General features: G+C 33.6%; 1 protein-coding gene across 1 annotated transcript; it reads left to right on the top strand.

Annotated features, from left to right (window-relative positions):
- Positions 1-342: 342 nt before the first annotated feature.
- LOC127705581 (methylthioribulose-1-phosphate dehydratase-like) lies at positions 343-12038 on the top strand. The gene is made up of 8 exons (XM_052209914.1): positions 343-452; positions 1467-1561; positions 3025-3073; positions 5602-5719; positions 5953-6075; positions 8022-8095; positions 9671-9777; positions 11731-12038. Exons 1-8 carry the CDS (start codon positions 423-425, stop codon positions 11834-11836), a joined length of 702 nt encoding a protein of 233 aa, XP_052065874.1. The 5' UTR covers positions 343-422; the 3' UTR covers positions 11837-12038.
- Positions 12039-13608: the final 1570 nt, after the last annotated feature.

Raw genomic sequence — 13608 nt, 5'->3', positions numbered from 1 at the left:
TGCCTCCGGCTACGGCTTAAAACATGCATTTTATTTAGAGGGAAAAGTCGCAGATATGACTGAGAACTTTGTCAACCGTAATTTATATCCATTATTATTATTATTATTATTATTATTATTATTATTATTATCAATTGTATTAATGCTGATATCCTTCTTTTTCTTCTTACTATTATCACCATTATTATTATTACTAACTTATTTTTGTTTTTATAAGCATAATTATTATTACCATTATTGTTCTTATTATTTTATTGACAAAACGTGAATGATATGTATCATGTTTGAAATTACACTTTGACCTAAGTGTACTTATGAATACGTTACATAACCTCGATTTAGATGAAATAAAGAAAACGGTAAGCACGCAGGTGAAGCATGATAACCTGTGGGAATATATTACACAATACAACTGGACAACGATGAAGAATAAGGATATAAATTACCCACATGTAAGTTAACATTTTGGAAACTAATTAAGATAATAAATAGTACTTGTTTCAGGATCCTATTTTTTTATACATAGTATCTTATATAGTATGGTTTACTTTATTGAAAGCGAAATTAAATAAGCAAGTATCAGAGCTCTGAGCACGTACAATGCAAATTGATTTTTTTATTTATTATTATTTAAAAAAAAAAAAAAAAAAAAAAAATCAATTTACCTCTTTTGCTTCGTCGGTATAAAATACACTGAAGTCCTTAAACTATATATATATATATATATTATGAAGTTATATTATAAGATTTTCTGTATTGAATAAAATATTGTTTAAACCATGCATGTGAGCAAATAAATTGTTATCGCTGTTGTTTTGTCGTATACATTTACAGTGAAAAAATCATAGATATAAGAAGATGTGGTATGAGTGCCAATGAGACAACACTCCATCCAAGTCAAAATTTATAAAAGTAAACCATTATAGGTCAAAGTACGGTCTTCAACACGAAGCCTTGGCTCACACCGAACAACAAGCTATAAAGGTACCCACAAATTACTAGTATAAAACCATTCAAACAGGAAAACCAACGGTCTAATCTATATAAAAAACGAGAAACACTTATGAACCACATCAACAAACGACAACTACTGAACATCAGATTCCTGACTTAGGACAGGTGCAAACAATTGCAGCGGGTTTAAACGTTTTAACGGTACCAAACCTTCACCCTTATCTGAAACAATAGTGTAACATCACAACAAAGAAAGACACACTATAAAATATCAATTGAAATGGCTTAACTCAATCAAAAGACATATTAACACCGGTGAACATACACTGAACAAATAAATTTGATCTATGATACAATGTAAATACAAAATAAATAAACATTCACGTTTCGGAAACGTACAACTGTTCAGGTCATAACAGACTATATACAAGTTTGGAATATAGTGAATAAATAGAAAAACTATACCATGTCAATTTCAATCAAGAAAAATATAGTTTATTATTATTTTACAGGACCACCCACGTAATCTCATACCAGAATTGTGTAACCAGTTTTATCACTTAGGATGGGTTACTGGTACTGGCGGGGGTGTCAGTATCAAACAAGGGTATGTATATTTATGTATATCGAATTTAGGTCGCACAGCTCTGCTGATGCAGATCCTTTTATTAAGAAATGGCAACGCAACAGCCGGTGATGCGCGTATGTAAAACAAGTTAACATATACCGAAGAACAATTATACGAAACCAGACTGTGACAATGGACAGCTAATACATGTACACAAGAAAAACAAACGAAACAACAAACAGTGGCCACGAGCAATACATAACAACCAAATGTTGATTCAATCTAAAACAGGAATAAACTTTATTGCCACGTTGTAATTGCTAAATTAGAATGTAAACTTTCAAATGATGAGAAAAATGTTTTATACGTCATGGTAACAAGAGCGCAATTATTTGTTTACATTTTACCGGCAAGTTTTTTACCCCCAAGATGGTACTCAGAATAGAATCCTATACGGCTTCTGATTGGATGATACAGGATTGGAATTACATTTAATCGAAAGCTTATCCAATTAGGTTTGAAAAATGCAGAAAATCATATTCACATTTTACAAAGCATAGAAAATATCTTCCATTTCTGCACGTCGGAGCCATTAAAAATATGCCTTTTTCATTAAGCGAAAAAAATAGACGATCTTTTTCAACTGCATTTTAAGTCAATTTTTGCCGCATGACCATGTATATTTTTTTGGTATTATGCAACACTGGCATTTCTAGTAACAGGAACTGCTACCCGTTTTTCCCTATTTTGTGTAGTCTTCGAGGGAAAAAATACGGAACACCAGTGGTACCCTATGGAAAATGCATTACGAATAATTGCGCTCTTGTAACCTCATAATCCGTTGTAAGGCATCATACCATACCAGTTAAGGGAATATCAGTTTTATATAAAACGGTGTTTAGTACCTTACGATGGTTTCTGACATATTGGTATATTTCTAGGCTTAGAAAGTATAACCAGTATAGTAGAAATATAAAATGTGCTTACTCGTGAGCATGGCATCGATATGCATGTTTCTTTTTTTTAATTCTGAAACTTTGGTTCGAAAATGGAGGTTATAAGAAACAATTAAAAGTTCGTACTTTATATGGTTTGCTAAAACTAAATAATAATACATTTATTATCTTGAAACAAACATAGCCTGGCCTAGGAAAAATGCTCCCCTTTTACAGCAGTTTTACTCTATTAACAATTACGATTTGAATGGAGAGTCTGTATGTGGGCTGTTGCAAAGTTAAATATCTGTCCCTATCAATGTACCCTCATTTTCCAGTGGCAGTCCAAATTTTCCGACCATCATCCCGGACAGCCACCTATAACAAGACCTACGTAGTGTATTCATTGTTCGTTTATTCCCGTCCTGAACATACATGAAATATTTGCAACTGGACGTTAAGCAGCTAACACTCATCTATTTGAATGGATTTGATATAAACTAGATAATCATGTACATTGTTTCTATCATTCTACGAAAAGTACAAAAATGTTCATTTTATTTTCAGTGAAGAAATATATATAGCTCCGTCGGGTGTACAGAAAGAACGAATTCATGTAAATATATGTATAATTATTTAAATACAGCAGTCGCCAGGGGCGGGTACAGGTGAGGGCGTAATGGGCGTACGCCCCCTTTTACAAAAAAAAAAAACTATCGTAATCTGCTAATATGTTACATTAGTGCATTTCACAATTATTTTATGTTTTTTAGCACGGCGAAAGTTTTTATTATACGCCCCCTCTTTCAAATATCCTAGAATTAAACGCCCCCTGAGTCCTGAGTTCAAAACTATTGCAATTATTAGAATATACATGTCACCGGGCGATTATCAACAATAGGTATTTATACAAATGTCAAGCTGTATATATAAACTAAGTGAATGAGGTTGACAGACTATCAACGATCTGTCGTAAACAAATGAAAAATGGAAAAAGTACATGACAAACATGAAAAAAGGAAAAGAGACAACAACAACGACCAAAGAGGAGAAAACAGCCCATGGCCACCAATGGGTCTTTAATTAACACAGCGAGAAAATCCCACACCCGGAAGCGGGCTTCAGTTCGCCCCTAAAAAAATATTATACTAGTTCAGCGAAAATGGACGTCACACTAAATTCCAAAACATATAAATGAACCAAAATAAAAATAAAAAACATACAAGATTTAAAAAGGCCAGAGGTTCCTGACTTGGACAGGCGCAAAAATGCGGCGGGGTTAAATATGATCTCAACCCTCCCCCTATACCTCTAGTCAAAGCGTCAGAAGTTGATTTGTTTCGGCAATATATTCCAGTGGCAAGTATTACATGCATATCTGGACGAGAATATAATAATGTGATGTAAATATGAGCCCTGTTTATGTAAGACCGACACGCCGAGTCGGAATATTAACGTGCTAGTTCACATGGTAAAAGCCCACAGGAAGACATGTCACCTCATCCGAACACATTATTCTGACTCAAACTCTGTAAACAAGTCAAGTATTAGCATCGTAGATTTTTAATGTTTGAAAAGTAAAAAGGTAATAAGAAAATCTAACTAGTTTGGTTTAGTTTAAACATATTTTATTTGCTAAATATCAGCAAAATGGATGAGACACAAGTAAATCATACTTATAAAGTCTTCTCCATATTACAATACAAGTATATATACAATAATAACATTATGAGCATGCATATAAAGCTAACAAATTCATTAAATATTATACGAACTATAAATAAAAAGAAAAAAAGAACAAGAAGAATGGAAAAGGAGGAAAAGAAAAAGAAGCAAATTATATTTTCTGTGATGTTGACCTAGGTTTGATGGTGATGATCATCCGTGCCGGTAGCAATAATATTTTATGAAGGTACTAGAAATCTGTTAGACCTTTTAATAAAATCTTGAACATGTTTGAAAATTAGGAGATTTTGTTCATTCGAAAGTTCAAGATCTCCGCAAGTTAATAGTTTAGTATCAATAATAAAGTTTTCAGTAAGCCAACTAGTTTGGTCGTACATATACTGCTTATAAAAAGTAGTTTCTATCCACAAAAAAATAGTTAAAAGAAAAAGATAAAGACAACAGATTAAATTGACAAAAATATTTTGGTATTGGACCTTTCAATTGATAGGTAACCAACGAGGCCAAATTAGGTCACCCTGACCATTTTGTCATGCCTCAGTTGCTTTGGTAATAGCTAACATTTTCTATATTTTCTCCCCTCTTTAGATCAAAATCAAACGAAAAAGTAAATTTTGATAAATGCAGGTATTGTCTATGAAATAAGCCATATTTAAGGTAGATAGGATGTCTTTTTCTGAGCTTCCCTTCTGGGCATATTGCAAAAAATACTTTTTTTTTGTTTAAAAATATTTTACCAAGTATCGTTCAATAAACAACACAAACATCTAAAGCTTGAAATATAAAACTTAAAATATCAAAACATTTAGTGTCATTAATTGTTTTTTTGTTGTTTTTTTTTTTTTAATTTCAGGAAAAATCCTTTTAAAATAAAGGGCAGACAATTATACTGAATTTAATAAAACAATTTATGTTTTGGGGATTTTTCAAGAAAATAAAGCCCGTGACACCCTATTTTTATTTGATATTTTGGAAGTAATTATTAAATAAATTTTCTCTTTGATTTCTAACCAATTCTATCGCATAATGCTTCCTTAATAAGAAAACAATTAAGTTTGCCGTATATATTAACTCTATAAATTAACTGTGATTTCGTTAATTTCAATGCATTTTTAAATGAAAGAACAATGTCTGTGACCACCCCCCTCCCCCCTCTTTTCCCTCTCGGTTTTATATTGAAATTTGAAAGTACATGGACCCAGAAGTCTTTTAAAGACGTTAAACAAAAATCTATCGTCGAACTATAAGACATCCAAGCTATCTTAAAAATTCAAAGGTCTATCTAAATTTAGTAAAATAAATTCTTAATATATTAACTTTAAACTTTTTATTAAGGATTTTACAAAACTCCTAGAACTTATTTCGGTGATTTTATAAAATTCCTATTCCAGAGCTGTTGATCCAATTGTACTGTTATTGCAATATTGTCTTATTTGGTTCAATTAATTTTCTTTTCAGCCGGAAGATTTATTTGTTCAGACAATACATGGCGAAGATATCAGCCATCCGCCACCGTCCAAAAAATTACGAAAAAGTCAATGTACTCCATTGTTCATGAATGCCTTTACCATGAGAGGTAAGCAGTGTCCTTAAATTGAAATATTTAAGTGAAATTTCATCCATTATAGCAGCTACGAAGGAATGAGTTTATTTCTCATAAAACTACACGTTACATTTTGTACATAGCTAAAGAGAACATACATAAAATTTAACATAACTATAAGGTACAATTATTACATGCAAATGTAATAGCTATAAAAGATTGTTGTTGAACATTTTTCTAACGGCAGAATAATGTTTTTTATAAAGAGGCCGGTGCTGTAATACATACGCATTCAAAGCATGCTGTCATGGCAACACTTTTGTATCCTGGGACAGAATTTAGAATAACTCATCAAGAAATGATCAAAGGAATACAGAAGCATAACTCAGGTTTGTGATTAATACAACAATGTAATTGTCTGTAACCGAAAGTGCGCACTTAAGTTAGATATCATCTATCTTACGGACTCGTGCTATCAGTTTTACGAACCAACGTTTTAACATCGCATACGCCATCACTGATTATCAAAATAAGGAGATGTGGCATGATTGCCAATGAGACACCTATCTAGTTGATATAAGCAAGTATATGCCACCGCACGGCCTTAAATTTCAACAATGAGAAAAACCCATACCGTATAATCAACCATAAAAGGCCCCAACATGAAACATGTGAAACAATTCAAAAGAGAAAACTGACCGCCTAAAATTCAAAAATCAATTTACGAAAAACAAATTTGACTGACGTATTTTTTTTCAGAATTCAGTACTCCTAGGAATATTGGGAAATAGCTTTATTTACTTAACTCTTGTTTTTTTACTTTTTGTCAGATATTCGGAATCCTCTAGTTTTATCCATGCGGTGCCAATAAAAAATTTGCCCACTGACCCCTACTTTTCTTTTCATAATTTTATTGCATATAGTTTTAAAAGTCATTTTTGAAAATTTTATAAAATCCTTGTTATTTTTTCATTATTTTTGAAAGGAAAAAGGTATCAATGTTAAATGTATGAATAATCTAGAGAAAACCATTTCCCGCCAAATTTTCAATTGATTATATCTCAAAAGCTAGAACACGGACCTATCGTTTTTTTCTTCTTTTTAAGTTCCCTTATTCATATTCTTTCAATCTATAACAGTCTTTTAAAAAGCTTGTTATTTTGAAACAGAAGAGCGAATATCCTTAATTGTACAATTGGTTTTCGTCTTCGATATCATCAAAATCTGTCGCATGATGAAGAACAAACACACGTCAATCAATCATAAATGCAAGTCAATGATACCTTTAGGGAGCTACCATTTGATTTGTATTGGGGGTGGGGGAAGGGCTAGGATCAAATTTAAAAAAAAGGCAGGACAGGAGTTTTAAGTGAAAAAAATTGCAGGATGAGCAACTTGGCAAAACAAAAAGGCAGGATAACAATTTATGTAAAAAAAGTCAGGATAAACTAATAAAAAAGGCAGAACAGAATAGAGTGAAAAATACAAAGGCAGGACAGAGATTACAACTAAAAAAAAAATGCAGGACAAAATTTTTCATCCTAGCCCCCATAAAAATGGTAGCTCCCTTACCTGAAATAATTAATATTTTTATATTGTTATGCGTCAATATAAAGATAAGGAGATGTGGTATTATTTCAAATGAGACAACTATCCAAAAGAGGTCAAATGAGGAGTAATAAGAAATCATAGTCAACCGTACGGCCTTCAATAATGAGAAAAAAAGCCATTCCGTATAGTCAGCTATAAAAGGCCCCGACAGGAAAAGTGTTAACCTATTCAAACGAGAAAACCAACGGCCTAACTTATAACAAAACAATTCACGAAAAACAAATATGACAGACATGAACCAACGACAATCACTGAAATCGGTACAGGCCAGTGGCAGGGTTAAAATGTTTGTGGGCGCTCAACCCTCCCCTAACCTGGGACAGTGGTGTAACAGAACAACATTAGAACAAACTATAAAAATCAGTGGAAATTGGCTTAACTCAAAAGATCGGTACGAGGCACAAAACAAACAACATAAAAACAATAGAAACAAAGCACCGACATAAGAGTACTCTCAGTTACATGTAGAGAACGCTAGTTCAAAGCCAATTACATCTAATAAATAAATCATGTAATCCCAGACTAAAGTATTAATCATTATACATCCAACGGATTAAGTGTAAACACGCCATAAACAGTCAGAGAAACGCATGACCTTGTGCTTTGCCAACATATAAGTAAACAGTTCATATAAATCCTTATCCTAAAGTCAAGCTTGTTCTGATTTTGTTGTTGTTACGTTATTATAGTGTTTTAATTTTCGTTTAACTTGATTTGTTTTCAGGCGGTAACTACAAATATGATGATGAATTGATCGTGCCTATTGTTGAAAATACACCAGAAGAAAAAGATCTAAAGGTAAATTAATTGTAAACCGATTTTTAAACCTCTGAAGTCCAATTCAAACTTATAATTAACAAACTAAGTAAAAGAAACTTACAATCGATAAAACTAAAAACGAAGCTAACCCGGGTGAGTTGACACAATGAGTGTCTGCTCCAGCTGTGCATGCATTATCCGACATACAAGTCCGCCGATTTACATCAAATTTGTACTTGCATGAGAAACACTACGGGCGCCAAATGTGAAGAAGGATCTGCTTACCCTTCCGGAGCACCTGATATCACCCATCGATTGTTTTGTGGGGTTCGTGTTGCTCATTCTTTTGATTTCTATGTTATGTTTTGTACTGTTTTTCGTCTATTCAGCGTTTTTTTTTCAGTTTTTGCCATGGTTTTGCCAGTTTGTCTTTAAATATCCTTTTGGTATCTCCCGCTTCTCTTTTCCCGAATTTTAAAGTTTAAAACTATAATGGTTACGAATAAAGTTATTATTATTATTTTTATTATTAAACTGACTCGGTTATGAAGATATAATATAGTTTAAGGTGGTACCAAACACCTTGACTAAAATTAATTTGGCTCGTTTAATTTTCATAAAATTTTGACAAAATATTTATTTTGACTCTTTGACAAAAATATAAAAAAAATCCAAAAACTTGAACCACACACTTTCTCGGCAAAATTTCACTGGATATAAAGCAGTTTGGAAACACTAATTTTGGATCATTGAGAAGCTTAATATTTCCTTAACAATAGAACGTGATTAAAACGTTCAGCTGATTTTTACAGAGTTATCTCCCTGTAACCACCTTAACATTTGCGTCTTTATGAAGAGTGAATATGAAATAAGCATATGTAATATGATTGGCAATACTACTATTCATCAAAGACCAGAATGACAGAGATGTTCGCAACAGTACTGGTAGATCACCATACGGTCGTCAACAACAAGCAAAATCAATACCGCATAGCAAGGTATACAAAGCCACAACATGACGAATGTTTTTCTTTTTAAATCCTGAACTGATAGATTAGATCATTTTATGTTTAGTTCAATATTTCCACTTTCAACTTAAAATTTCCAACAAACATCTACAATAAAAATCTCGTTCTGTCTATAGAAATGAATAATGAAGGGATTGGTTTTGAACGTCCAGCGGCAAATATCATATGCATTTCATACCGATAATGTGATGATTTGATAAAATAACGAATCCTACATTATACCAGACCAACACTATGAGTCATATTTGTAATGTGCTAGCTAGTTCACAAGGTATTGTCTACTTTCTTCTCCTTTCTGTCATGCTAACGTGTTCTATATGTTGTCTTCAAGCCTATAAGTCTTTTGCTACTTCATCTAAATACCGCGTGCTAGTTGAGAACCAACTACCTAATTTCAAATTGATGAATTATTGACCCGATTGAGTATCTAATCTACGACACCCTCCATTCGAGCATGCTAGCGTGAGTCTACCATATAAGGCAACCAAAGCTGTACCTTAAGAGTGCATGCAGACACGTATAGATTGACGTAATTTCCCTAAAAAAAAAATTTAGTTGCACATTTTTAGCTTTTTATATTTTACAGAAAAGAATGGCCTTGGCAATGAAAGATTATCCAGAATCCTGTGCTGTACTTGTTCGTCGTCATGGAGTTTATGTTTGGGGACCAACATGGGAGAAAGCCAAGACTATGTATGTTTTGAAAAGGGCTTCGATCAGGCTTCGTAATCAATTTTGATACATACAATCAAAGACAGCAACCAAAAAGCAAAGAAAAAACATATACTATTTTGGCGCCGTACGAATCCGTGAAATTAAATAGAATATCAGATCAGTAAAGCTCACTAAACGCAGCTATACAAGTCACAATCAGGGTCGATAACTCTGTCGGTTCAGATCGGCTGGTAAAGGGTCGATAAGTTCTTACATTTAATTATGTGCACTTTATCTCTCTACACTAGGTCAAAATTCGATAAAACTTTGTCAAATAAAATTACCAAAAGAAAAGAAAAAAAATTCAAAATCATTTGCATTGAGTTTAGGCTTAATTTTTTTTTTTATCAAAAGAAAAATTCTACAAACAGAAAATTAAAAAATCGATGTATTTTACAATTGATATATATGTTAAAACATTAAGAAGCTGAAACATATAAATATTTATCCAGTATTGTGATTCGGTAGAATTTCCCGGGCAAAATATGTCGTTTTATAGTGTTACTTACTTGCTGATTCTGTATTTGCCCATGTATTGATTCAAGGTCTGCTGTATTAGTCCCGAGGGCCGTAGGGCTAAGGATCAAAACAGCTGACTGAAATCAATACAGGGCAAATACAGAATCAGCAAGTTAGTAACACTTTTATTAAATAATCAAAACAGTCCATATGACTGGTCAGTATGGCCAGTCCGTATGACAAGAAGTAGACACAGCTGATCCGTATGGCCAGTCCGTATGACAGGAAGTAGATACAGCTGGTCCGTATGGCCAGTCCGTATGACAGGAAGTAGATGAAGCTGGTCAGTATGGCCAGTCCGTATGACAGGAAGCAGATACAGCTGGTCCGTATGGCCAGTTCGTATGACAGGAAGTAGATACAGCGTGTGCGTATGGCCAGTCCGTATGACGGGAAGTAGGTACAGCTGGTCCGTATGACAGGACCTTTTCAATACATATTAGTCATGCTGATTTTAGCATATTAGGGCCAATTAAAACATATTATCTAATAGATTACTTTAAAACTCTGGAAATAACATTGTACACGGGATGATTATAACAAGTATTGATAATTTGGTTTGGCATACGTTTCTTGTGTAATACCCGAATAATTGTGTAATGTAGACTTTATATACCTGTCTGCAACTTGTGAGGCTAACCTGTTGTTTTACCTTTCTCAGATACATACATACACACATGCAAATATAAGTCTGTGCCATTCTATATTTTAATGCAGATGTTATAATATGTATGGACTGTTACAATTTTATTTTTTTTTTTGCATCGAAAAAAAATACTTAATATATAATAATCATGGACAAAACATGCAACCGTCAGAAACCTGAGAAAAACTTATATAAAATATAAAAACTAATTGGTTTCCGAGTTTTGTAATGAAAAGTTCGGACTAGTAGCCATTTTTCTGACTAGTATATATTTTGTTATAAACGATTCTTTTAGACCAGACGTATTATTGCTGTATGAAATTTTCCGTCCGATTATTCCAGAATAAGTTTATTACAACAATACATTAAAAGATGAAGGTTGTTTTTGTTGCATAATCATGACAATATAAAAAATAACAAGACACTTGTTACAAAATGATTACCATTATATAACCTTAATCTCAGGCGCGGATGCAGCCATTTTGAAAAAAAAATGTTTTTCTTAGTTGCCTTTCTTTTCTTTCAGAAAATAATACATATAAAAAGAAGATGTGGTATGATTGCCGATGAGACAACTATCCATAAGAGACCAAAATGACACAGAAATAAACAACTATTGGTTACCGTACGGCCTTCAACAATGAGCACAGCCCATACCGCATAGTCAGCTATAAAAAGCCCCAAAATGACAAATGTACAACAATTCAAGCATGCCCTTTTTCGTTTCTCTTTAATAAATTTATGTTTATATCTTTTATTAATTTCAGGTGCGAGTGTTATGATTATTTATTTGAAATTGCCATCGAGATGAAGCAAAACGGCCTTGACCCTGAAGAAGTACCGAAACCTCCAAAAGGAGCTTACATCCAGTGATATAAAACACTTTGACAACCATGAAAGCCCATAATAATGCAATATTCACAAAGACATAACCAATCAACATAAACAATGTCTACCGTTATTGAATGTTGAGTTTATGCACAAAGTTATTGATCGAAAATATTAATCCAATGTCCTTGTTGACGATTGTTTTGAAAGTCACATGATAATTTGTGTACCGTAGTCCGACTTGGTATTAAATAAACATTATTTGAATACTATCTTTTTTTTCTGTAATCTCTGTTATAAGGATATTGTCTTGATATTACCAACCCTTTATAGCCATGTTGTTGATGAATGTCTAGCGTATGTGACCACTTTTATGTCGATGAATATCTAGCGTATGTGACCACCATTATGTCGATGAATATCTAGCGAATGTGGCCACCATTATGTCGATGAATATCTAGCGTATGTGACCAACATTATGTCGATGAATATCTAGCGTATGTGGCCACCATTATGTCAATGAATATCTAGCGTATGTGGCCACCATTATGTCAATGAATATCTAGCGTATGTGACCACCAATATGTCGATGAATATCTATCGTATGTAACCACCATCATGTCGATGAGTATCTAGCGTATTTGACCACCAGCATGTCGATGAATATCGAACGTATGTGGCCACCATTATACCGATGAATATCTAGCGTATGTGGCCACCATTATGTCGATGAATATCTAGCGTATGTGACCACCAATATGTCGATGAATATCTAGCGTATGTGACCACCATTTTGTCGATGAATATCTTGCGGATGTGACCACCATATTGTCGATGAATATCTAGCGTATGTGGCCACAATTATGTCAATGAATATCTAGCGTATGTGACCACCAATATGTCGATGAATATCTAGCGTATGTGACCACCATTTTGTCGATGAATATCTTGCGGATGTGACTACCATATTGTCGATGAATATCTAGCGTATGTGGCCACAATTATGTCAATGAATATCTAGCGTATGTGACTACCATTATGTCGATGAATATCTAGCGTATGTGACTACCATTATGTCGATGAATATCTAGCGTATGTGACCAACATGTTGTCGATGAATATCTAGCGTATGTGACCACCATTATGTCGATGAATATCTAGCGTATGTGACCAACATGTTGTCGATGAATATCTAGCGTATGTGACCACCATTATGTCGATGAATATCTAGCGTATGTGACCAACATGTTGTCGATGAATAACTAGCGTATGTGACCACCATCATGTAGATGAGTATCTAGCGTATGTGACCACTATTATGTCGATGAATATCTAGCATATGTGACCACCATTATGTCGATGAATATCTAGCGTATGTGACCACCATCATGTAGATGAGTATCTAGCGTATGTGACCACTATTATGTCGATGAATATCTAGCGTATGTGACCACTATTATGTCGATGAATATCTAGCGTATGTGGCCACAATTATGTCAATGAATAACTAGCGTATGTGACCACCATTATGTCGATGAATATCTAGCGTATGTGACCATCATTATGTCGATGAATATCTAACGTATGTGACCACTATTATGTCGATGAATATCTAGCGTATGTGACCACCATTATGTCGATGAATATCTAGCGTATGTGACCACTATTATGTCATTGAATATCTAGCGTATGTGACCACCATTGTGCTATAGTGAACAAAACGTAACAATATTCGGTAAATGATACTTAAAACCAAAATATCTACCTTCAGTGAGAACACGACGGGTGCTTATAGTAGAGCAGGATCTATCAATCTG

Source organism: Mytilus californianus, unplaced genomic scaffold (assembly GCF_021869535.1).
Source record: "Mytilus californianus isolate M0D057914Y unplaced genomic scaffold, xbMytCali1.0.p SCAF_6, whole genome shotgun sequence".
Taxonomy (NCBI): domain Eukaryota; kingdom Metazoa; phylum Mollusca; class Bivalvia; order Mytilida; family Mytilidae; genus Mytilus; species Mytilus californianus.
This window is presented reverse-complemented; position numbering and strand designations above follow the sequence as displayed.

Bases quoted from the DNA above. Each gene is read 5' to 3' on its own strand.
- LOC127705581 (XM_052209914.1), top strand. From the start codon at position 423: ATGAAGAATAAGGATATAAATTACCCACAT. The intron at 6,076-8,021 runs GTTTGTGATTAA...ATTTGTTTTCAG, and splicing joins AATACAGAAGCATAACTCAG to GCGGTAACTACAAATATGAT. The intron at 9,778-11,730 runs GTATGTTTTGAA...TATTAATTTCAG, and splicing joins TGGGAGAAAGCCAAGACTAT to GTGCGAGTGTTATGATTATT.